The sequence below is a fragment of the Colletotrichum navitas genome (genome assembly GCF_030913465.1).
Source record: "Colletotrichum navitas strain CBS 125086 chromosome Unknown LY79scaffold_132, whole genome shotgun sequence".
Lineage (NCBI taxonomy): Eukaryota > Fungi > Ascomycota > Sordariomycetes > Glomerellales > Glomerellaceae > Colletotrichum > Colletotrichum navitas.
Window position 1 is genome coordinate 32,643 of NW_026850678.1, and position 23,476 is coordinate 56,118.

A 23,476-nucleotide genomic window follows, 5' to 3' on the forward strand; every position below is an offset into this window, starting at 1 on the left:
GTTACCAACTGCCCACTAACCGTACCTATCTTCTGCGGTGCGCTGTAAGGATTGTTTGGCACCTATAGTATCCGGCGGTGGGTTTACGAGAATAGAACGGATGCCCAGCTCACGCTGCCGCTGTCAAATGTGTGAACCGGTAGGTACCGGATATGGAGCTACTTGTTGGAGTCGCATCGCGCAACCTTGAGGAACTCTTCAGCCGCCGTTCTTGGGACGAGTTCGAAGTGAGGTACATAGCATTCTGTCGGTCAGTGGCGCCAATATGAAGTGCTGTCTGCGAGCCACGGAAGGGAGGTATCTACGGTAAGCTTGACGAAAGCCCTTCAGATATCAAAATACTGACCCAACCTGGCAGTGCTCCCTTGAATGACTGACCGTTTTCCGGTACATTCTTCTACTCACGACCCCGCTGTTCCCTTCCATCAGTCAGGTGCCATGTGGTGAGGGTGGTCTAAGGTATGCGTGCCCCTCTTTCCTAATCCCGCCATCAATACGCCCCGATTGTGCCTGCCATCTCACACACACACTGTGCAACTGGCGGACCACTTTCCCTAAGGCACCCTCGGTGGCCATCATTGTGCACTTTTCTACCTACCTATTACCTTGCCTCCTTATCTGCAGTACCTAAACTAGGTACCTCGTCCTCCTTTATTTCTTCCATCTTCATTTACCGTCAATTACTGAACCGTCGCCTTTTGCGTCCAGTCTATTCTCATCCTTCTTATCAGCGCCAACGGCACTTCAGATCGACTTATCTAAAGTGCTTTGGACGTCACGGTAGGTCACTGCTGATAACCCCACCAACCCACCGTACCCCGACCACCCCCCCTTGCAAGCTCCTCTCGGCTTCCCAGCCTAGCTGCGATAAAGCCTTATCGCTGCCTGCGCTACTGCCGCGACTGCCTGATACAGTACCGATACGGTGCCACCTCCAGATTCCCGACCCACTTCACATTCAGTCACCTCAATGGTCTAACTTACACTGTATCGCACCTACCTCTCCGCTGCCTTCCTTCTGCCTCCTAACTCTTAACTTTCAACCCGCCTGCGGTTCAAGAAGGAACGCCTTATTACCATACCTACCTACCACGTCTGCCTCTCCACCTTGACTTTCCTTTCCACCTCTCTTCGAGGTGATTTCGTCTATCTCCAACAGAACCCTCTCCATTCTCAGCACCATTCGAGACCCCGCCGTCCCAACATCAATCGCTTCCCGCGAGCTCGGTCTTATTCAGACGGAGGTACATGCTTCCGAGATCTGTCTGCCACCTTGTGCTGACTTCGCTTTGTAACAAGCCCGAGAACCCCTCGATTCCTACTTTTTTCTATCGTCGGCTGGCAGCGATACGCTCGAGAAGCCAGCACCAGGATGTCGTCGTCGAGTTCGACGGGTCCGAGACCTCAAGCACATGATGGTGAGTTCCACCCATTCTACATCTTCACGCTAGGTTTGTGACTAACCTATTGTTAGTGCTGGTCAAGTTCAGCGTGAAGCATCCCCGCCCCGAAGTACTCTACCCAGAGCGAAGAGTTATCCTCGAGCAAAGCAAAACCAGCGTCCTGGTTATTGGTCGATCCAGCAAACGATTCAATAACCTGGAGGCAAAGGGCGACAATTGCTACTTCGATAGCCCGGTGATGAGCCGTGAGCATGCCAAGATCACGATCGACTGGTACCACAAGGTAAGTGATCTCCCGTGGCAACAACCAAATGGATGGTTGCTAATGAATTCTAGAAACTCAACATCAAGGACATCGGATCTCTTCATGGCACGTACCATAACTCTCAGAGGCTGCAGCCTCGTACGCTCTGCGAGCTACAGCAGCATGACACCCTTAAATTTGGCATCGACATCCAGCGATCCAATGAACTCTTTCCACCGTGCACTGTCGAGGTGGAGTGGGAGTGGGATACCTTAATGAAAGCTGCGCAAGCCTCGAACCAGATCAAGTCCCGGCCATCATTCGCAGTCCCCGATGATTCGGACAGCAGTGATTGTGATGATGGCATTACCGAGAGCGACGTCCGCGACACCGCTGTGAAGCTCCGTAAAATCGGCATGCTACCAGCACCGGCCGTAATCCCAGGCCGCCTTTTCGTTAGCTCCATCGACCTTACCATGGATTCACCCATGCATGAGCCAGAGACGAACGGGGATGCGATCGATCCAATCGTTATCGACGAGGATAGCCAGACACCTTCGCAGGACCTTGTGGAATCCTCTCTTATCACCACGCAACGCGAGTTGGGCGCCCCTCGCGAGGAAGAGGAGATTCTGGTACCCAGCCTCGATGACCACCGCCAACCCCCTCCCGCGGCTTCCTCCGACTCAGAGTCAGCTGAGTCCGACGACGAGTCTTATGACGACGAGTCGTCCAGTTATCCTGACGAGCTCCCCTCGAGCTACGACGGCTTGCTCGGCTCTTGTGACGAGGACATCAACCTTAGTGCTTCCGACAGTGAGGAAAACAGCGAAGACGATGACAATGAAGAAGATGAGGAACAGGAAGTTGAGATTGAGAGTGGCTCAGACGTGGAAAGCGATATCGAACCCCTGGACAACCCGAGTTATGAGCCAGACCACCCCATGGCTCACGACTATGACTCTGAATCTGTTGCCGAACAGCCCGACTCGACTCTCTGGGCAGATGAGGGTACATCTTACATGTGCTCACAGTCCATGCCTAAAGCCAGCTTATCACACCAACCCTGTGATGTCCCGGCCACTTGGCAGTCGGAGCAACCTAGCGTTCAGGGTGCCCCGTCTCGCCCGCTTGGGCCGATGCAAATGCCAGCGCTTCCTCCAATCGTTTGGCCTGCACTGACCATTGCAGATCAGGGTGAACAGGGACGTCCGAATGACTTCCGGTTGCCCTCGATCTTGAATCCTCTTGATCCACACGTTGAATCCTTTTCCGAGGGAAGCAATTGCGCACAGCAATTCCCTGCGGTTCAATCGACGGAGCACCCTGCACAGAAGGAGGTAGTGTCACCAAGTTACACTCACTGGCAGCGGGCCTATGAGACCCCTAAGCTAATTGCTGCCCCCGCGGACAAAGGCTCCTGGACGTTAGCTCAGAACAAGGAACCATCGGCCGAAGCACTGGGTCATCTAACTGGCAAATCCGAGTTCTTCGCAGCGAGAGAACACAATAAAGCACTTATGCGCCGCCAGGAGCAGCAGGAAGACTCCTCTCAGCCCAAGGCCAGGACATCACAGACGACCGAAGTGTCTGCTGAAGTTTTGACGTCTCAAACTCAGCCCATTGGTGTTTCGAACAGGGCTGCTGCCTCGGAACCAGAAGCTCCCAAGTCTACCAACGTCGCCGAGTCAGTGTGGTCGGCCTCCGGAGACATGTTTCTCAACACACCCCAGGATTTCCCCCTGTCCGAGGTTAGGAACACCAGTCCCGAGCTCGACATGACGAGCGCCTATCAGTTCCACCAAAGCAAGCTTGCATCCAGCCAAATCAGTACTGTTGATGCAGCTCAACCTGCAACTAGTGAGCCCGATCGTGCTCAACAGACAGCAGTGGCTTTGAGGTCTCCCAAGCGTAAAGCAGAGGAGATCTCCACCCTTGCCCCGGAGGAGGAGGCTATCGAGACATCAAAGCAAACTGCCAGTGAGATGCAGATAACTTCCGGACAGACCGTTCCAGCTGCTGTCAAGCCGGTCAACGAATGTGCAACCCCGCCTTCCAAACGCCTGCGAGGTTTTTTGACTAAGGCTGGATATTTCCTCGGTGGAGGTGTCGTTACTGCTGCGGGTCTGGTGACGGTCCTCTCTGCTGCTGCTCCTGCCCTCTAGTGGCAGTTTATCTATTTGGCTTTCCCCACGTACTTTGTGTTATATTTCTTCGGCCGCAGGAACGGAGTCAGAGTGGATTGACTCTTTTGGCTGACCCAAGACTGAGGGTTCTCACAGGCTTCGAGGATTGGTACTTGGTGTTGGTTCATCAGGATGGGAGAAGGGAATGGCTTCTAAGCTGGTTACTTCACGAACCGGGTTCTGTTGGTGGACCGCTACGAGACATAAGGGCATGGCTTGCCCGGAGAGGAAATATGATATACCTGGGGTTCGAGATACCAGGCTTTCTATCTTTAGAGTGGCTCTTTCCTTTTCACAGTTCTCGTCCTATTCGCAGGCTTAGGTCAGTTAATACACGTTTTTCTGGTAAGTTGACGTCCCCTAAATTTCAAAATGCAATAGACAATGTGATATGGTCAGGTGTCGTGAGCACGCCTACAAAACATGTTCATCTGTACCTTATAAAGTTCCTCAGATGCTCCTAATTTGATGTTCCATCCCATTTTGTTTCTGCTTCTATTTTTTGTAATCAGGCGTAGTCTTACGTTCACTGCAACAAACCATAAGGAGCCAGAAAACCTTCGAGTCCTCTCATGTCGATAAATAGGGGGAGCTTCCGAGTGCATATGAAGCTAGTTCCTCACAAGAGGACTGCCCGCATGGCTACCGCCTACAGACACGCCGTTGGCATCTTCTCTTTTGACTAGTTACAGCAACTCGGACCGCGCGAGGGAGAAGCGCAAGCGAGTATACCTTTACTGAAAAAGCATCGCTCATCGACATGAATTGCAGAGCGCTTTGCCCTTAGCCGGTACGCCGATCTCTTTACCTTTGCATTTTACGCTTTACTAGTGTCCATATATGTTTCTACGTGTTAGCTTTATAGGGAAGTGAAGCGGGTAAAGGGAGGGAAGAGAGGAGAAAAGGGAAGGTTGACGCTCAACAGAGGAAACGTTCTGTAGAAGAGCACGGGAGTGAGCAGGGGTGTATCATTAGTGGAGAGCTAGAAATGCAATGCTGGTCACTCTCTGTGCGCTTCATAGCCTGGAGAAGCGAGTGGAGGGCGGTGATTTTATTCAGGCTGATAGAGTGAACCGGCATCATGCAAGTTCTTTTCCATGTCGCTTAGGTTTACTCGGCTGTATCGCAAACATTGCCGGAATGGGGCTGGGTTGGAGGGGCTTGGGGGTTGATCGTGCTGTGGTATATTGATAGGCTTCATATGTCCAGAATTTACTGCTACGTTTGTACCGAAACATGCTACGACTCGGGGAAAAGGGTTTTTTTCTTCTTCTCAGCTCCATGTTTCTGAGGCATTGAGGTCGGTTCACGATCTGATCTCTTTACTTTGGGTCTTGCACTGTTCCCTCCACACACCGCCGGGAACTTCATCTAGAGCGTGGCAGGGTCTGCTGATCTACTGTTCACCGAGTGGCGAGGATGATACTTGTGATGGGGTGATCATGAGCTTCAACGTTGTGGCAGTGGTACTGTCGGAAAGGAGAGAGATGGGAGACCAAGGAAGAAGCCATCACGGGGCTTGCGCTGAATGTGCGTACTATGCCTACGAGTCATCTTCACATCTATCAGACGTCCAAATAGAACGAGGGGGGCATGGGCCTGCATGTTGATCATGCCGGGAAGATGCAGTCGTGCGATGTAACGAGAAGAGAAGAGAAAACAAAAGGAGGAAACTAGTTGTCCCCATTCTCTACGCAGCGCCTCCCTCGGGTCTGGAAAACGAAGCATCCGACTGTCACGATAATTATCGTCGCTGACCATGGGAATATCCGTCAAAGAGCCTGTCGATCCGGTATCCCGCGCCGGGCATGCCGCGTCAGTCGGGCCTCGGGGAAACGCCAAAGAGAGCACAAGCAGGTCAGATGACCATTTGCGAGCGCTTCGAGTAGTAACGATTGATATACAGGATGGGTAGTACAACAGGGAACTACTCGGCCAAGGGGGAGCGCTGGCAATGTAAGTCTGGTATGGTCGTGTGATTAGGGCGGTACGGTTTCGCTGTGATTTCTTGATTATGGTCAGTTGCTTGTACTAGCATTCTTCACTCGATGGAGGATGGAAGCCTTTCTCACCTATTTTGGAAAGCTCCCCAGGCCATTCGAGGTTGTAAAAATACTCTTATTGTCATAAAATGCATAGGACCAGCATTGTGTTGGAAAGATGGGAGGCCATACCATGCTAAATCGACAACTTTCTCATTTACACTCATTATCGTTAGCATGGTCCAGCTTGATGCATCTTATGTTAGCTTACGAATCTGATCTCCCCTGAAGAATTCACGTTACCTAAAGTGAAGCACGGATAGGTATGGTAGTAAGCGAGAACGGCATGCTGCTTGATGCGTGCCCGATAGCTGGTTCTCTCGACACCGCCTTGCTAGGCATAAGCCGCGCGGGAGGGGTCGCTTCATGAGACAGCAAGACATAGTGGAAGAGTCAAAGCAACTGTTGTGCTCCAACTCCCGCGAGAGCGAGCATATCCTTGGCCCCAATACGGAGTTACGGTTGGTCCCGGTTGGTTCTGCAGAGCGTCGCACTGTCAGGGGTGAACAGCGATATAAGGCGGAGAAAGCTGGGATACGTCCAACGCGGCTTAGACGGCTGCATCCAACAACACCGCCTTTTGCATTTTTGACATTCCGATGTGCGCTTTGCATGGTTTTGCTCCTTCTGTTGCAGTTTTCCAAGGCCCTAAGGCGCCGGTGTAAGTCTGTGTGGCAGGATCGGCATGGGTATGCTGCAGGTAGCCGTACGCCGGTCGAGGTCGAGGGCTGATTGATGAAGCAGCTGGCAAATGAGGTACCGGACCAAAGTCCCGTAGGGGGGTAAAGCCAAATTGAGAGACATTTGCAGCCATTGTGTCAAAGGAACAATGAAGTCAACTGAAAGCAGCCAGAAATATCTTGAGATGCCGACACGAAGGGCAAAGAGTGGAAAGGGAGCTATGGATGAGGTCGGTGTAAAGCACGGCACCGCAACACCGGGGGGTTGTTTCCTTCCACGGCATCGAGGCGATAACATGTGCAGGATAAGACACGTTCCAAGGGTGGCTGACGTCAATATCAGCATCAACTCGCTGGGAAATCGTCCCAGCGGACCGTCGGCTCATTTGCCCAAACGGGATAAGCAGGATAAGGCGACATATGAAGTATCACCCACCTCTATTACCCTATTCGCTAGTCCGTGAGATGAAACGAGGCAGCCTCAACGGCGGCAGCCAGAAAAGTCACAAGACCTCGTCCAGAGTTATTTCCTGGTAATGTCCTGAATGTATTGAAAGCCCAGAATGATGATTGCCCGACTGGAGAACGGCGAGGGCGGTGAGGGAAGTCGAAGATGGACATATCTTTTGCGCAAGTTCGTGGACCCGTGTGCGTGGCTATCTTCCATGGTCTGCGCAGCCGCACCTTGGTGTTGTTGGTTAGAGAAACTATATAAGGCGAATGCGTCCCTCCTGAACGAACCCTCCCTAGAGAACAACACAACTAACGCCCTTTTCTTTGACAACCGGTTGCCTTCTGAGAAAAGGAGACCTTTATCAGACAGCCTTATTGAAGTTTTTGCTCAATCTTACACGTCGCCACCATGGCCGCCGAAGACATCTGCGGCTGCATCGGAGACATATACTCTGGCAGGTGGGACTTCAGAACCTGTAGTCACTGTTTGGGACATGAACGGTAGGGTCCACCGGCCGTGGTGAAGTATACCGCAATGTTGACGAATACCGCGAAGGAACGCTTGTGATTTCTGCGGCTCCCAAGGCGTAGTCAGAGTTCCTTGCCCCCATGGGAACGCCGGCGACAGCCGTTCATTGGGCTCGAAGCCACGAGCCGGGGGCGCGCGCAGAGACAGACGGGGACCGAGGGATCCAACAGGCCCCCAAAACGGGGGCCCAAACAGAGGCGTTGCCGCTGGTTAGTCTTGGCCAACACCAGTAGACCGCTGGCCTGAACCCCTTGTGGATATGTAACCCCGAGAGTTATGTGACCCTGAAGAAGAGCGAAGTGATCACAATGATGAAGCTTGTTTGTTTTGGCAGGGCCTTGTCGGCAACGACCTGCCTGGTGGTTCTTTTCGGCTGGGTATCGGTGTTGGGGATCCACGTATGACTTTAGTTGGACGACGTGTGAAAAGGGCGTTCGTGGGAAATGTGTTTGGGTAGTTTCAGTAAGATGATTTCCAGCAGAATCGTTGTAGAGTTGAGGGCATAGTTTTCCGAATAAACGAAGGCCATTATTTCACTCCTTTCTGCGCCGGCTCAACAATAATCGAGTCTAGCATCTTATGAGCTGCTTCGGAAACGCTAGCGTAGCTTCTGGTCGGACTTGCCAAAGCGGTGTGTTGAATGCCGTAGTAGTAGCATCCCGCCGCTTATCCAAAGGATCGGAAAGACTAAGGCTGGCAAATATGTCTCGCGTGAGGAGTTGAGTCAAGGCATTCTATCCCATCGAAATCTGCTGCAAAGTAGGGTGTAGGCTGGCTACGAATAGCCGGTATACGAACTGAGCCGTATTCACTGGAGCAAGACTCGAGCTTGGTTGGAAACAAGCGATGCCAACCCCGGACCAAGTACAATCCAGCTCCGAGTGGGATATCTCGATGGTGCCTGCGCAATCGGAGACACTGGGATTACGTCCGGTTGAGACAGGCTCGTTATAGAACTTAAAGCCTCGTTTTGCAGATTCCCAAGAAGCCGCCGTATTTACTTGTGCACCAATGCCTAGTTGCACAATAGCAAATACTTTGGCCTGACCCCGAACGATAGAGCTCCGTCTACAGCACGGCTTCGTGCCCCTTAGTCACGTGGACAACATGTCTGAGAATTGTTCCTTTCCATGAGTTCCTTGTACGTAGTTACTTGGGTTAAAAGGCATGAATGAATTCCAAACCCGAATACTCCAGAGCTCAACGGGCCTTCTCTTGAACTTGTTTCCGATGTCATGACGTCCTAGGCAAAATGATTGTTCCAAAAGACGATGCCATATTCTGAGAGGGCCGCATAAGTCCGGTTATCTTCCATAGCTACCCGAAAGCTGTGATTGCCTGCTTTCGGAGACTTCTCTACTCTGCACCACCTCCTAGGTAGAGCTTATGGGCAATACATCAATCATCGGGTGTGTAACGGAAGGACAAACCCCCGATGCAGGGAGGATGAAAAGGCGACATAGGTCACCGGAATTTCTGAAGAAGTAATCATTTCTTTTTTCCCTTGGGGGTGGGGGGTGAGGCGGAAGCCACTCGGCTTGCAGCCCCAAATTCTAGGCCCGAGAAGTCAGCGACTCGAGCTGTAGAGCGGCGGCGTACCTCTGGATTTGGCATACCGAGATATGATCCCGAGCACTTGGTGTGGGACAAGGAAAAAGGAACATGATGCCTCCCGAAGAAGTGACAATGTCGACCATATTAGTCTCTTACAAGATAATTGTTGCAAGCCTGAGTCATCAAGGACTCGTACAACATACTCGTTGGCAGGAAAATTGCCAGTGATGTATATTTTACCGCCTATTTGGCATATAGCTGATGTACCAATGGGATCTCCAAAGCTTGGCGCAAAAGGGCTGTCGTTCTGCTGGCCGGGCCCTAAGATCCCCGAAGGAATCCTGCGAAACCGCGAGACTCGATGCCTCTGCCAGCAGGAACGATGCATAGAATGACATGCCGATACGTGCTTAACTAGCCAAAAGAAAAGACAAGAGAGAAACAAGAGATGAAATTCGACAATATAATAATGTCGAATGAGCACAGTCAAGTTCGCGAGCATGTTCTGATTGGGTTTGAGTTGAGGGACACGGGCTTCCAGTTACACCACTTCAGTTATAGCGGGGAGCCGATATGTGACTACTGCCTGTCATAACCGGAAGTGAACTGCGATACCAAGAAAATCCATTATCATTCCCGAGAATCAGAGAGAAAACCGGCGTCGTTGTATATCGAGAGACGGGGAAGATATGCTTGGTGATGTGTTGTTGAAGTCCGCGGTTTACCGCAGATAGGCCTCTCAATGGGTATGAGCGGTACGTATCTAGCCTGTCAGCACAAGTTAGGAAGTCAGCAAATGAGATGCCGAAGTTCTTCCGGCCAGGCACACGGATGAGACCCAGGTACCCCAGGACCTCTAGTGGGGCTGTTTGTTAGGAACCGAAGCTCCAAGAAATCCAGCCGACCGCATCGTGGAGGGGCTGCATCTTGATGACCTCTCGCGCGCAACATATCTACCTATATACATATGGGCGCATATCCCCCAACGCCACGACCGACATATCATTGCTCACTATAACATGCGATAACCGAAGCCAAAAGGCTTTAGCACAGTAACCATGTCTGTGATTCTTTGCACAGGTAGGTGGCCTTCCATATCCACGTCCTTTTTTGGGACAAAAGATATTGTGACCGACCGCTGATATTTTGTAGCGGGCTACGATCACACGATCAGGTAGACCAAGACCATAAATACCCAAAATAACAATACAGTATTGGCCAACTGACACTTTTTCAACCTTAGGTTCTGGGAGGCTCTCTCCGGCATTTGCTCTCGCACAATCCAACACCCCGATTCTCAGGTCAATCGCCTCTGTATCTCCCCCGACAAGCGTTTTCTTGCTGCCGCAGGCCACCATACGGTCAAGCTCTACGACATCAAGTCGACGAACCCGAATCCGTTGCTGACATTCGAGGGTCACACGGGAAACATTACTGGCGTTGCCTTCCACTGTGAGGGCAAGTGGATGGTCACCAGCTCGGAGGATGGCACAGTCAAGATCTGGGAGACGCGCAGCGGCCAGGTTCAGCGCAGCTACAACCACGGCTGCCCCGCCAACGATGTCGTGATCCATCCAAACCAGGGTGAGATCATAAGCTGTGACCGCCAGGGCAGCGTCCGCGTCTGGGACCTAGCCGAGAACAACTGCTCTCACCAGCTGATCCCCGAGGAAGACGTCTCCGTCTCGAGCGTCACTGTCGCCAGTGATGGTTCGCTGCTGTGCGCCGCGAACAATGGCGTAAGCATGCCCTGTCGTTGAGATCACGACCCACACGGGATTCGGACTGACAAGGTACTAGGGAAACGTTTTCGTGTGGCAGCTGCTGCAAGCTTACGATCGAACACAGCTCCTTCCTGTGACTCACTTCAACGCGCACAAAGAGTACATCACGCGTATTCTGCTTTCGCCTGACGTCAAAAAGCTCGCAACCTGCAGCGCCGACCACACCGCCCGCATCTGGGAGGTAAAGGACCTTGAGCCTGCCGCCGACCAGGAGCCCAAGCCCTTTCCACTCGAGGCGACACTCACAGGCCACCAGCGCTGGGTGTGGGACTGCGCGTTCAGCGCCGATTCGGCTTACCTAGTGACGGCCTGCTCTGACCACTACGCCCGGCTCTGGGAACTCCACAGCCAGCAGATCATCCGCCAGTACAACGGCCACCACCGAGGTGCGGTCTGCGTCGCCCTCAACGACTACTCGGAGTCTACTAGGTAACGACTGTGGGTTGACGCTTGGGGTGGCATTCGTATTTGTCAATTTTCCTTGGTTCACAACAGAACCCTATTGTGCGTGTAACATTTTCATCAGTTTGGGCAATGAGGGGACTTGGGTTGGCGGGGCGTCCGGGAAAGTCGTTTGTAGCGCATTTACAGTTGGGATGCGGCCGTCTGCATTGCATATTCTTCTCAATTGACAGGCGTACCTACATGGAAATTACGTACAAAGTTGATGGTATCCCGCTGTGGGTATGGTGATCCCGCGCCCAACGCCGTAAATGCTGCAAACTCGCTCCCCGCTCGTCCACTTTACCACCCATCTCCCCAACCGTCGTCGTCATCGTCCGTATCCTTGGGCTTCATGTCTATTTTCTTTGCTACTACGGGTTTGGTTGCTGGCTTGGACGTCAGGGGCTTCTTTGCCGCCGCTGTTGAGGACTTGGCCAGCCCCTTAGGTAGAGGCTTGCTGGATCCGCTCTTCTTCTGCGACTGTGCGGCCAACCAGCCGGCGAAATCAGGCTCAGAGCCATCATCGAACGGCGTAACACTGGCGGACGTTTCCTTTTTCGCCGCAGAGGACTTTGTGCTGTCGGCTGGCTCCCCCCACGTATCGTCGTCTGCCAAATCGCCCCAGGCATCGCCCGCGTCGTCCGCGAATTCTTGGTTGAAGGCCTCCGCCACGACCGAGGAAGGTGTCCGCGATATCGGCGGCGGGGATGTGACGGCCTGCCGATGTAAAGCAGAGGCCGAGGACGTAGTGGGCCTTTTCGCGTCTGGGCCCGGTGAGGGAGTTGGCTTGGGGGAGGCGGCACCTGGGCCGTTGGATGTCTGCATCTCCCCCGCCGCTGTCGAAACCTTGTTTGTGAAGGAGGAGATGGCCCAACCGGCCCAAGACGACGCAGAAGCCTCGTTGGGCTGCGGCGTACTCATACGGGGTCCACTAGCGCCTTCGGCGCCCTGGGGAGGCAGGGCCGAGTCTGGCATGCTGGCCGCTGCCTTTCTGACTTTCTGCACATACACCTCCATGGTCTTACTGGCCTGGTCGCGGATCATCTTTTCCTTGTCTATGAGCAACGGGCACAGCGCCGGCATGATCCTGAGAGCGGCGTCTTCGTCAGAGAAACAATCCCCGGTAACACCGAGAGCCATCAGTGATGCATTGCGGGCATGCACAAAGGGATCTCGGAGGGACCTGGTAAAGGCGGCGATGAGAACCTTGCTTCTCGAAGACGTGCCAAGGTTCTTGGCGATTTTTCCAAGGCAAATTGTTGTGTTTGTCCGGATACCTGGCTGCTCGTCATTCGCCGTCTTTGCTAGATATTTGAGCAACTCCCCATTGATTGTCCGATCAGACAGCTTCGAGATGATGACGAGTACCGACTTGAGTGTCTGCTCTCGGACCACCGGGGCGACATCTGTGAAACCAGTGACTAGTTGCGGGAAAATCTTATCGTTGACAACTTTCTGTGTGAGCCGGTCTATCATCATGGGCAAGCTGTCCAGGAGACAGACGCGGATGGCTCGATCAGGGTTAGAGAAGAGCCGAATGACTACCGGCGTGATCTTAGAATCAAAATCTTCGTTAGGCAGCTTGGCTGCGATCTTCATAACGACGCCGAATGCCTTAGGTCCTCCGCCACCGAACTCGACCGATTTGATTAGTTCCGGAAGAACCTTCATTTTGAAGAAATCTTCGGGGAAATCGTCAGTCAGTTGGTCAAGGTCGCTGTCTGGGTCAGATGGTGTTGCTTATAGTGTTTTGTAGACCGAGTTACTTACTCAAGGAACTGATCCCTCTCGGCCTCGGTCTTGACACCTAGGTTTTCGATTCCCTCCGTCAACTTGATAAGTGGACTATCGAAAAAGGATCCGCTGCGCTGGCCTTGCTCCAGGAAATGGCCAACACTGACACGCGACTTAGGATTTGGGTTAACCAGACGCTTGTAGCTTTGCTGCATTGTCGGAGGGATGTTCTTCGTCTGGCCAGCTTGATCGGAGCCCATGAAGTCGCCATTGAAAACCTCAAATATCAAGCAGCCGAAGCCGAACGAGTCAACGGCGGAATGCGGGCTCTTCTTGATCGCATCCCAGCCCCCACGCGCAAGTTCTGGCGGCGCATATCGTCCCGAGTCTGGAACTAAACTACCGTATGTCTGCAGCCCAAGATTAATAACGGTCGCGCGAAGAAGACAGCGAATTCACGCACGTATATTACTGCCTCATCATCCTTGACGTTGCTCAGCACCTCAAAGCCACTCATTTTCCACTCCCCGCTCTCGGATGTGTACACAGAGCCGACTCTGAGGTTGCCATGTATCGATGATGCTTCGTCATTGATAAACTTGATTGTCCGCTGCAAGGCTGTCAGTGCCTATGTTTACTTCGTGTTCGTTTCGACATACTGCAACACTGCTCAAACCCCACTTGATTGTCTCTGGTGTAAGGCTTTTCCTCTTCACATGCCATCGCAGCGGCACAACTCGTTCGGTCGCAATGTATATGTATGTATCGGTCTGTAAAACCTTGTCAGATTATGTCTTGCCTGATCATGCACCATACATACCTCCACCGTATCCAACACCTTGATAACGCCTGGGTGGCGTAGTGTTCTCAGCTTGCGCAAAGCGTTCTTGGCCAGGGGTAGCCGAGACTTGTTGGCAGTAACGTCGAAGGAAAAGATACTACAGTTGGATCCATCTTCCTGTTCAAGTTGTCAGGTTTCGGAAGTTTGGCGGCCGCGTGCAGTGGTTGGACATACTCGTTTGGTGCCGTTATTAAGCGTCCAGATGGACTCGTCGATGTCCACCTTGTCACCGAAGCTGTAAGGGAACGGTGGCCCTTGGGCAATGGCAGAGGCAACTGCCGATTTGAGGAAGTTCATGTCGTCCGTCCAAATCCAGAAAATCTTGAGCAGCCAAAAATTCAGTCAAGCAAGAAGGCCGATCGAGTTGTTGAGAAGACGTGGAGAGGCTGCGACGTTGCAACACGCGCTGCTGGAGCTGGGCAGGGAGCTTCAGGCAATTTGGCGACAGGATAGTGGACCGTCGCCGCTGAACAGGGGCACTGGGCGTAGCTTTCCTCCAGCCCAAAAGATCCCCGCGCTAGGCTTGTTTGGATGGAGGGGTGATACGGACTGCAGATGATCCGTGGCCGACGCCTAATGTGGGCCCGGATGGTGAAATGAAGGTCCCGCGGCCAGTAGCGAAGCTGCCTAGGCAAGGATTACCGCCCCAAGGTCCTCCCAGTGGGCTCGAGCAAACCGGCTTTCATCCACTTCCACTGAACGTAACGCGAGGCCAAAGCCTCAACACCCATCGTTTGAACATTCAAGTCGCGTTCTACGTATGCGCCATTACGACAGGACAAAATCCCCTTACTTCCCTAGCATCGCTACGATATTGGATTTTAAAATCGTCTTCAGAAATCCAAGGGCCTCTCTCCTCGGATCCATGCGAAAGTGTCGTTTGTCAATAGCTGTGAAGCAAAGGGTGCGAAGGCGCGAAATCCAGCGTGGGGAAGGAGCAGATCTCAACCAGTAAGTGGGCACAAAGTCCCGTTTTCTCTCATTTCACCTAGGGAATCTCGATCCCAACGCGCAGTGATGACTATTGGTAAAAGGTCCGATCGAAAAGGATTCTTCTGGGGTTGTTGCCTCGTCTTGTTTCTCATGTATGACTTCGTTCTTCATGAACAAGCCACGCACTCGTCTCTGCAACACCTCCGCCAAGCGAAGAGTTGCGCGCTTAGTGAAGCTGTTTAGCATTACAGCCTCACACACACGACTGAGAAACGACATAAACATGCCTAGATTTGGAGTCCTGCTTCTAGTTACCCCGACGAAGTGGGACCAAAGGCTGTGGCACACATGACAGAAAAGGGCAAGACAAGGCAATAAAACCGTTGTGATCCCCAAAATGAAGACTAAAAAAGACTGAAAAGACCTGAGCGCATGCTTCATCTTCAAACTTTGATCCATTTGGACCATTCAGGCTACGTCTTTGATAACAATCTGCTAACTGTCGCCCATCAGGCATCTTGTCTCACCACTTCGTCTTCGACTTTCAAACAATGAAGTTCAACATATGCGACGCCCTTCGTACCTCTTTGTTCGGCAGTAGAGTGACATATTCACAGGAGAGCCGTGCGCCAGAAGCATCATAACCCACAGCATTTTGGCGGTGTCCTTGACCTTCGACCGCTGGACGGTCCTATCACAAGCCACTCAATCTGGATGAACTTGTTTTGGGGCTGTTCAGACAACGCATTTCACCTTCTTCGAGCTGAGGGATTCTCCCTGGCTACAGGACCTCTGTGGGCCTAGGAGGGTAACAGTAGCCTTGTCTCCCTCCAAGGATCGGTCGTCCAAAGTCCATTGAAGCTGAATCACCTTGCCAGTTGAAGAAGATTAGTGCTTCTCCTATGAGGTGCTTCCTGGCGTGGAAATGGAGTCATTTCGTCAATTTTCAGATAATTGCATTGAGGAGGGGTGCACATCTGTCGCACTGAATTCAAAATATTGTCTTTCTCACGGGAAGAAAGTGCGTCTAGGAAATAGAGATAACCAAGCCCACGCTTTCAAAGCTGTCGGTAACTCTTCTAGGTCTCGACCTGGGTCTGGATTTGGCAAGCCGGCCGTGAGGCAAGACTCACCGCAGCACTTGGCGCAGACACAAACAGAAGAACAGTCAAAAAGCGGACACTCTCGTCAATGGCGGAGGAACTCACGGGACGAGTCTGGTCTGGCTTCATCTACAAGCTCTCTGGCAACAGGCAGGAAGTCTAATCTTCTGCCAGATCTTGCCACAAGATTTGCCACAACAGCTAGAAATGCGACTTATTCGGCTGCTTCATCCAAAAGACAGACACAATTGACTGGTTCGGATTTCCACAACAATCCTACGGGCATGCACACCAGTGGATCTGGCCTGCCAACTACCCAACAACATCCTGCCTCAGGAGCCTTCAACCCCTTCCAGTCTTTTATCGCCGCAACCCACACACCGTCCCCAAACACCACCATCAAACGGTTCGTCAATATTTACCCAAACAACGACATGCCTAAGGACTATGGGGCCGTCGCCGAAAAGCGAAGCCAGCGAAGGGCTCTGGAGGGTGACGCCAGGTTGGAGACCAGCTCGCTGAATATCAACCCAGCTACCAAAACTTCTCAAGTACCCCGGTCCTCCATAACAAGACCTATTGATACTGGTACGCCTCTTACCGGCAGCTGTGATGGTCAACGGGCTTCCAGGGGTCGCATACGCGAATCCATCGCAAAAGATTCCCTCACAGCCCCCATGCCATCCGGCGGGAGCAGGAGCTTTGATTCGTTGCCCTATGTCAGGACCAACCGACTGCCGCCAATGCAGCTGAAGACTGCCCCGTCGGCTTTACGGTCAGCTTCGGCCAGCAAGCGGAAGAGGAACAGCAGTACCGCGTCGTCATCCGGACTTAGTTCGTCAGATGAGATCGGTAGAAATGAAAAGCGGGCGCTTCTGCACATGCGTGAGAGCAATACCATCTACGGCGAGGCTCGGACGACTGCAGAAGCTCCTACGACCTCTCAAAGATCTGTTGGTGTCTCCAACATCTACTCCGACGTGTCACAAACCCAAAGCCGACGGGACGGGCCAAATATGCTTCGCACACGAGTAGCGCATAGTCCCATCGTCTTGAGCTCTTCCGATAACGATACAGACGACGACGAAGATGGCATGTATAACATTGGGAATACGTCGCAGGTAACCCCTTTCAATAGGCAAAGCCACCACACTATTATACCCGCCGATGGGGCATACCTCAAGAATGCAAATCTACCATCAATCACTGGTGGGGTCGAGCACCAAAAGATGGCGCCTGACCAACAGCGAGGGAAGCCGAACTGCGAAGAGCGCCGACTCCAGTTGTGCGCAACCTTCAACTCCGCCAAGTTCGACGCAATGATATATGGACAGGCCGAAGCTACGAGCCCTCCTGAGGGGGTCTTTGTACCGGTAGCCCCGAGCAACATGTTGACGAACGCCCGATTTTCTGGAGAAGGCCGTGAGCAGCTCTACATGAGGCTCGATCCTCGTATCCATTGGCCGCACAATCGCTCTGATCATTGGTATAGAGCCAAGATGGAAGAAATCAAGTCCCGAGGTGGACGCAAAGCCAACTTTGGCAGAGCGGCCCAACGCATGAGGCAGCAGAGATTGGAGGCGGAGCGGCTCGATAAGGAAGAAAAACGTGCCGCCGAACAAGGCTTGCCAGTTCCACATAACAAGCCGCCTCAACCATGGTCGCACCATAGACCCATGGATTTTGGAGACGTTCCTGAGGAGGAGCTGCCGGCGTATGTCCGCAAGAACCCGGAATGGTTGCAGGCAACGGCGTGGATGCGAGAAAATCGCGAGAAGAACCTGCACAGGAATAAGGAAGCGGCCGCACTTCGTGCCGCCTGTCAGCCCTGTGAACATCTCTTCCCTCGGAGCGGACGCTAACCACAACCAGACGCCGAGGGTCTGATTTTGCTGCGGCCCAATGGCTGTGGGCAAGGAGGCAAGCTGCCGCCATATTAAGCATGTTATGAGCTACGAGAGACGAGAAAAGGAAGTCAAGGCACTTAGCACGGAGTTTGGTTTTGCTTTTGATCTCCTTATTCTATTATTCCCCAGCGATGATACCTGAGCCTCGCCGCGGTGGCCTGGCCTACATACATGATATTGAGTGCACACACGGGATAGAGGGAATCGTTTAGTTTACTGGCTTTTCAAATCGGAAGCAACCACGTGTTTACCGGCAGCAAACCTGGTTACTAGTCATAGAATTTCTAGAAATTAATACTGTCGTCATCTCCAACACACTACGGCTTGCGAATGCTTAAACCCACAACTTGAGTGGTTGGGATGCCCACAACGCAGGTCCTTGTGGAAGAAGCTCCAATGGGCGCAAATGAGAATATAGCTCAATTATGATTTCCTAGTTAGCATTGAGCGGCGGATTTTTTAGGGTGTTCTGGTGGCAAAAGAGCATGGAGGAATCTTTAAATCTGTGACAAAACGGTACCCTTAGAGCCCAGCAGGTGACGCATTTTCCTGGTCGTTCGCTGGCAGGCACTAATATTGAGTGATCCACCAGCTTGGCCCGCAGCGCTGTCAGACAACCTCACTTTTGCTTTCCAGGCACGGCTTCGCACGACCGCCAACCCAGTTACAGCAACAAGCCACTCCGCCAACGAAAAGTTGTCGACCCAGACAATTGAATCCAACTGTCAATTATATAAAAAACGCCGGAAACCCCCTCATTATGGCCGCCTCTCAGCTTCCCCTCGATACTCTATCCACTTGGGCCATGTTCAACGACGTAGACCTTGTCGACGTCGAGGTGCGCGAGATCCCCGGCTGCGGCCTCGGATTGGTCTCGAATAAGGATCTCAGCCGCGAGGAGGAGACGTTCGACATGCCGACTCTGCTGAGGGTTCCCCATGAGCTGATCCTATCTGCAGAGGCTGTCGAAAACTACGCCAAGGTCGACAAGAACTTTCGTCAACTGCTAGATGTTGCTGGACATAAGGTAGATGTGGCCCTTCGCTCCAGCTTTTGATCGCCTCCGGCACTGACCTATGGAAAAGTCGACCCGGCATGACATCTGCGTTTTTCTGCTTACACAGAAAATCATCGCTGACCGGCCGGAGACGTCCTTGCATGGCGGCGTGCCGACGCCTTGGACCGAGTACATCAAATATCTGCCACCGCAGGTGCCTGTCACGACACTTTGGACCGTGCAAGAGCGGCAAATGCTGAATGGAACATCGCTTGAAGTAAGTCTCTCGTTTCCATGCTTTTCTTCGGCAGACGAGCAGAGCCTCTCCTAGAAGCGCTATCGCGTCGCCGATCGGTCAGTCGGGTGCGCTCCTTCAGTTCGCAAACCTCTACGCAACGACACTTTACATCACATCACAAATTCCCTGTCAATGGGGAGTGGCCAACGCACCCGCCCATTAGCGCGCTTAATTTCCAATCAAAGGAATTTTATTCCACCAGTCAAGAAGTTTGCGGCTGAAGGGAGGCGACCCGGCGTGCCAAAGGCACAATGGCAGCGGTTCCCGTACAAGGGTCACTTTCTGATGGACAATAGTCTGCCACGGCTGCTAAGATCGTTGCACTTACCGATGAGTTTGACGAGCTCCGCGAGGTATCTTCCTCACTGCCCTTATGGAACGAACTGTTTTGGGAAAGCGGCAAGATCTCCCTCATCGATTGGGTTCGGGTCGATGCATGGTTTCGCTCCCGATGTCTGGAGCTTCCCAAGTCGGGCGAGGCCATGGTTCCGGTGCTGGACTTGGCAAATCACTCATCCAAGGCCAATGCATATTATGAAGAAAACAGCAAGGACGAGGTGGTTCTGCTCCTGCGACCTGGCTGCAGGGTCTCGTCCGGGGAAGAGATGACAATCTCGTATGGGGATGCAAAATCCGGAGCCGAGATGCTATTCAGCTACGGGTTCATCGACCCCGCGTCAGCTGCGGACCGTATCACGCTACCATTAACGCCTCTAGAAGACGACCCGCTAGGTAAGGCGAAACTGCACATCTTCGAGGGACCCCCGACTGTGGAGTTTGTCCGGACGAATCACTCCGTTAGTTGGGAAAGTCCCTTTGCCTATTTAATGTGCCTCAACGAGGAAGACGGTCTGTCGTTTCGTATCCTGCAGGACACCGGAGGATCACGGGAGCTGAAGCTGTTCTGGCAAGAAGAGGATGTAACAACGACGACAACGGGTTTCGGTCAACACATTGGCGATCATCCACTTGCTCAAATCTTTCGTCTTCGGGTGGTAACCGTCTTGCAGGATATAGTGACCAACCAGTTGGAACGGTTGGCTACGGGCATGTCATTGGAGGACTTGGACGAGTCACTGAACGAAGGGGGTCTCGTTTGCGGGGCGTGCATCGACGCAGCTGCCACGCTGAGGGAGCAAGAGGCTAGGTTGCTGGAAGCTGCCGTGAAGGCTCTCGAAGACCAAGTAAGTTTATTCTTATCCAGCGCCTTGTCTCTGTCAGCGTCAGGGTTGCAGTCAAATCTCACGATTGTCTGCTCATTTCCTTCTTCAACCGCTTTGCTGCTCAAGGCCCCTGCATTCTTTCTGGATTCCTTCTGCGTCCTTGTCCCAAGTGGCTGCCTATTTCCCCGCACATAGTACCAAGGCTAACAAGGATGGGCGATGTGGCCCAACCTTGCAGAAAACACAACTTCTTGCAGATGAAAGCGTGGTGGCTTATCTCGGATCGATGGAAGATACCCAAAACGATTTAGCCGAAGGCGAGGTATCCAATGACGAGGAAGACTTCAGTTAGAGAGGGAAGGTCAAGAAAGGCCATACAGTCGGGTCGATTCATTCAGCTCACTTTGACGCGGAGTCTAAGCAGATTTCTTGACTCACCTCCACAGAGTTTGCCGTTGTGAAGTATATTGGTTGAGACTAGCGAAGGTCACATCACGGAGCTACACATGTGTCCTTGCTCTGGATCATTAAAAGCTTGCAAAACTTTTTCCAGTTAGGTTGTTGTGCCCCTCCGGCATGTTTTCAGCTAGCAGTGTCTTTCCCGTGGAGGAAGTGAAATACGGATGAGCGAGGCCAGCGACAAATCTTTGGTTGTCTCGCGTGGGGCGTTGAATACATGTCGATTCATCTTCTCAGGCTCACTCAAAGCCATTCACTGTCGATAACTGGTGACTATCTTATTTCGACTCCCTCATCGAAATGCTCTTGGCCAGGAGCCATACGTCTCAATAGGGCTCAGACATGTTCTCGGTGGTCGGCAGCCTGGTGGTCGGCAGCCTCGTGGCCGTACCTACATGCAACGGAGATCGACATAGCTTGGCCGCCTTAGGAACGGAGCTTTGATGTAAAATTGAAGTGTCGATCGATACGCAGGAGAACAACATCTGCGGTAGGATGGTAACATTTCGGGCTGAACTGGGGCCCTGCAAGAGTAACAATCAACAGCTACAGCCTGTTTTCAGTTAAGGACCGGCGGGGGATGGCATGCCGAGTAGCGGGTGATCCGCGCTGTGCGGTACACCAAGCCTCCTGGACCCTGCCAAAGGAAGGAGAGCAGATGGAAAAAGCAGGACGAGCCGGGAGGCGTCGTGAAAAAAAGGGGGGAACCTCGCCCTGTCCTTGCATGGAGAGAGCACTCACGACGAAGCGCGGTAGGCAAATTCGCATGATAACCAAGACCTCTACACAATAGCTTGTCGTCCCTGAGGTTTCCGAGCCTGCATCTCAACGGAGACGTGTTGGAAAGGACACTTACCCCGGGCGTCCGGAAGGAGAAGCTGCAGGATGTGTATCCGCCTTGCAACCTGCGTCTGTGGATCGCCAACAGTGGGGACTAGGGACAAGGGTTGCGGGAGAGGAGGACGTCGTCTTTTCATCGGCCAAGCGATTTTGGGTCAGCGTAAGCGCATATGAGGTGTGCCACCCCCCAACCAATACTGGAAACCATGTGTCTTCAGCTTTTTATTGCTGTGTCCGCACCATGAAGCTTCTGACACGACAGGAATGTTCATTCCATCTAATTCGTACAAGGCAGGGAAAAGGCCTCTTTTGACCTTTGAAAGATACCCATTTCCCGGGCTGAGATAGTTCAAGTTGGCGAGGCAAGTCTGTTCTCCAAGAGGGACCGAAAGGAACCGGAAGAACGAGACGGGGAGAGTTTCGACGCCAACGGAGAGCACGCTAGCACGACAAGAGCCTGGAGGTGATGCCAGAGGTGCATGCGCGAGCCACCCGGAATGTTGACCTTACCGTTCAGCCGAAGCCGGTTGGTTCGAAGGGGAAGAGCGGAGAAGGGGGGTTTTGAGAAAGAACTTGCGTTGCACAGAAACCTAGCTTTGTTTTCTCGACCACCTTTACCAGACAGCATAGGTATTGTAGGTTGTGGTATGGCTGCTCTTCGACAGATGCCGGTTTCCAAGGTCTTTCCTCATTGCATCACCAAGGCGTCACCGGGCCAGAATAGTATGAGCTCTTGTTGAGCGATCTCGCGCATCCTGAAAGCTTGACAGGCTGCCCTCGCCCTCAGTGAGCGGCTGGATTCTGAGTGGGTGGACCATCACCAACAGCATTACACCGCTTGCAAACCTGGGTTGGATCCTTGGAGTGCAAGTCTCAGGTCTATTGGACGAGGGTAGAGGGCGGCCACTGAGGAGTCGAAGGCTTGGGAGATGTAATCCAAGCGGGCACTCTCGGTGGAGAAAGGCGCTGAAGAGGAACCCGGGGATGGGATTGCGTGGGCCAAGCAGCTTGGTCAGACGACGACGACGATTGGCCACCGGTGACAAAGCAGCGATCGTTGACCGATCCGGCATATCACCAAATGGGTCCCCGGCACTAGTGTAACGGTACGAAGCTCTTATCCCATGTCGGCCCCCTGCCCCGGATTTTCCCCAGTTCTATCTATGCAATGCTTGGGGCCCCCTTTTCCCCAGGTCCCAATGCTCCAGTTTACAGTTCCTGTTCTTGCCGAAACAAAATTTAGACTTGCTGGTCCGTTGCTCCGCACTTTTTATTTTTCTGCTCCCGAGGTGTGCCGTGTCATGCATGTAAACGTAAACCACTTTCCGTGGCCGGTGAAAACCTGGGGAAAACGGGGGTGATCGGAAGGATGGGTTTGGATGACAAGGGGGGCGGTACTTGTGCTGACTGGGCTTCATCATATTGACGGCGTCGCGACAACAGCCGACAGAAATAGGCTCCCGGGGGGTGGGGTCATTTTGAAAGGCCTAGGGCCTAGAGCCTCCTGTTGAAGCACGATGCATGGAGAGTGAGTTTGAAAAACAGTCTTGGATGAACCGGAGAGATACGAACCCCCGCTTCCGGGGTCGAGTGGTCTCATGGCTGCGTTTGCTGGACGGCTTCCTAGGGTTTGAGCTGGGTTGCATCATTTGGGGAGGGGCGGCGCCGGCGGGCTGGAAAGGCCATGTTGGGGCCTGCATCGAGAAGATACCCTATGACACGCGGATTCTAGTTTGGTGCTCTGGAGAAAATGCCGGCTGGACAAGAGATGGCGAGCCACGTCGACAGACAATAACATGATGGCGGGAGTGGCGTGTGGTGTGCTTCTGCGCTGCTTCTGGCGCGTGTAGCGCAACTGTACTTATACTACCTATCCGCGGAC

The 23,476-nt window shown here is 52.8% G+C and overlaps 8 protein-coding genes across 8 annotated transcripts; 4 read left to right on the forward strand and 4 right to left on the reverse strand.

Annotated features, from left to right (window-relative positions):
• Window positions 1-1,372: 1,372 nt before the first annotated feature.
• On the forward strand, window positions 1,373-3,812 carry LY79DRAFT_528504 (FHA domain-containing protein; the record flags this gene model as incomplete). Its single annotated transcript, XM_060556033.1, has 3 exons — window positions 1,373-1,418; window positions 1,475-1,686; window positions 1,740-3,812. 3 exons carry the CDS (start codon window positions 1,373-1,375, stop codon window positions 3,810-3,812), a joined length of 2,331 nt encoding a protein of 776 aa, XP_060407747.1.
• A 1,553-nt stretch (window positions 3,813-5,365) lies between these two features.
• Window positions 5,366-6,848, reverse strand: LY79DRAFT_571743 (uncharacterized protein). The gene is made up of 3 exons (XM_060559279.1): window positions 6,119-6,848; window positions 5,906-6,061; window positions 5,366-5,840 (listed from the first exon to the last, which is right to left on the reverse strand). Exons 1-3 carry the CDS (start codon window positions 6,487-6,489, stop codon window positions 5,813-5,815), a joined length of 555 nt encoding a protein of 184 aa, XP_060407748.1. The 5' UTR covers window positions 6,490-6,848; the 3' UTR covers window positions 5,366-5,812.
• Window positions 6,849-8,516: 1,668 nt separating this feature from the next.
• LY79DRAFT_571747 (uncharacterized protein) lies at window positions 8,517-9,875 on the reverse strand. The gene is made up of 2 exons (XM_060559280.1): window positions 9,154-9,875; window positions 8,517-9,090 (listed from the first exon to the last, which is right to left on the reverse strand). The coding sequence occupies exons 1-2, from the start codon at window positions 9,591-9,593 to the stop codon at window positions 8,940-8,942; spliced, it is 591 nt and encodes a 196-aa protein (XP_060407749.1). The 5' UTR covers window positions 9,594-9,875; the 3' UTR covers window positions 8,517-8,939.
• A 124-nt stretch (window positions 9,876-9,999) lies between these two features.
• Window positions 10,000-11,494, forward strand: LY79DRAFT_571749 (WD domain-containing protein). Its single transcript, XM_060559281.1, has 4 exons — window positions 10,000-10,171; window positions 10,244-10,265; window positions 10,335-10,830; window positions 10,892-11,494. The coding sequence occupies exons 1-4, from the start codon at window positions 10,150-10,152 to the stop codon at window positions 11,306-11,308; spliced, it is 957 nt and encodes a 318-aa protein (XP_060407750.1). The 5' UTR covers window positions 10,000-10,149; the 3' UTR covers window positions 11,309-11,494.
• Window positions 11,495-14,369, reverse strand: LY79DRAFT_571753 (armadillo-type protein). The gene is made up of 6 exons (XM_060559282.1): window positions 14,069-14,369; window positions 13,874-14,011; window positions 13,713-13,823; window positions 13,517-13,663; window positions 13,090-13,463; window positions 11,495-13,036 (listed from the first exon to the last, which is right to left on the reverse strand). Exons 1-6 carry the CDS (start codon window positions 14,189-14,191, stop codon window positions 11,620-11,622), a joined length of 2,310 nt encoding a protein of 769 aa, XP_060407751.1. The 5' UTR covers window positions 14,192-14,369; the 3' UTR covers window positions 11,495-11,619.
• Window positions 14,370-14,831: 462 nt separating this feature from the next.
• On the reverse strand, window positions 14,832-15,524 carry LY79DRAFT_84798 (uncharacterized protein). Its single transcript, XM_060565160.1, has one exon. It carries the CDS (start codon window positions 15,293-15,295, stop codon window positions 14,879-14,881), a length of 417 nt encoding a protein of 138 aa, XP_060407752.1. The 5' UTR covers window positions 15,296-15,524; the 3' UTR covers window positions 14,832-14,878.
• An 840-nt stretch (window positions 15,525-16,364) lies between these two features.
• On the forward strand, window positions 16,365-17,792 carry LY79DRAFT_528550 (uncharacterized protein; the record flags this gene model as incomplete). The annotated part of the gene is made up of 1 exon (XM_060556039.1): window positions 16,365-17,792. The coding sequence occupies one exon, from the start codon at window positions 16,365-16,367 to the stop codon at window positions 17,790-17,792; it is 1,428 nt and encodes a 475-aa protein (XP_060407753.1).
• A 622-nt stretch (window positions 17,793-18,414) lies between these two features.
• LY79DRAFT_571758 (SET domain-containing protein) lies at window positions 18,415-20,992 on the forward strand. Its single transcript, XM_060559283.1, has 4 exons — window positions 18,415-18,864; window positions 18,923-19,111; window positions 19,429-20,316; window positions 20,534-20,992. The coding sequence occupies exons 1-4, from the start codon at window positions 18,598-18,600 to the stop codon at window positions 20,645-20,647; spliced, it is 1,458 nt and encodes a 485-aa protein (XP_060407754.1). The 5' UTR covers window positions 18,415-18,597; the 3' UTR covers window positions 20,648-20,992.
• Window positions 20,993-23,476: the final 2,484 nt, after the last annotated feature.

Coding starts and splice junctions, on each gene's coding strand:
- LY79DRAFT_571743 (XM_060559279.1), bottom strand. CDS start 6,489: ATGCAAAGCGCACATCGGAATGTCAAAAATGCAAAAGGCGGTGTTGTT. Junction 6,062..6,118: donor CTATCCGTGCTTCACTTTAG/GTAACGTGAATT, acceptor AGATGCATCAAG/CTGGACCATGCTAACGATAA. Junction 5,841..5,905: donor TGGGGAGCTTTCCAAAATAG/GTGAGAAAGGCT, acceptor ACCATAATCAAG/AAATCACAGCGAAACCGTAC.
- LY79DRAFT_571747 (XM_060559280.1), bottom strand. CDS start 9,593: ATGCTCGCGAACTTGACTGTGCTCATTCGACATTATTATATTGTCGAA. Junction 9,091..9,153: donor GTGCTCGGGATCATATCTCG/GTATGCCAAATC, acceptor TCTCGGGCCTAG/AATTTGGGGCTGCAAGCCGA.
- LY79DRAFT_571749 (XM_060559281.1), top strand. CDS start 10,150: ATGTCTGTGATTCTTTGCACAG. Junction 10,172..10,243: donor GTCTGTGATTCTTTGCACAG/GTAGGTGGCCTT, acceptor GATATTTTGTAG/CGGGCTACGATCACACGATC. Junction 10,266..10,334: donor GGCTACGATCACACGATCAG/GTAGACCAAGAC, acceptor TTTCAACCTTAG/GTTCTGGGAGGCTCTCTCCG.
- LY79DRAFT_571753 (XM_060559282.1), bottom strand. CDS start 14,191: ATGAACTTCCTCAAATCGGCAGTTGCCTCTGCCATTGCCCAAGGGCCA. Junction 14,012..14,068: donor TTAATAACGGCACCAAACGA/GTATGTCCAACC, acceptor CAACTTGAACAG/GAAGATGGATCCAACTGTAG. Junction 13,464..13,516: donor ATGATGAGGCAGTAATATAC/GTGCGTGAATTC, acceptor CTTGGGCTGCAG/ACATACGGTAGTTTAGTTCC.
- LY79DRAFT_84798 (XM_060565160.1), bottom strand. CDS start 15,295: ATGGTCCAAATGGATCAAAGTTTGAAGATGAAGCATGCGCTCAGGTCT.
- LY79DRAFT_571758 (XM_060559283.1), top strand. CDS start 18,598: ATGGCCGCCTCTCAGCTTCCCCTCGATACTCTATCCACTTGGGCCATG. Junction 19,112..19,428: donor TGAATGGAACATCGCTTGAA/GTAAGTCTCTCG, acceptor GATGGACAATAG/TCTGCCACGGCTGCTAAGAT. Junction 20,317..20,533: donor TGAAGGCTCTCGAAGACCAA/GTAAGTTTATTC, acceptor CCAACCTTGCAG/AAAACACAACTTCTTGCAGA.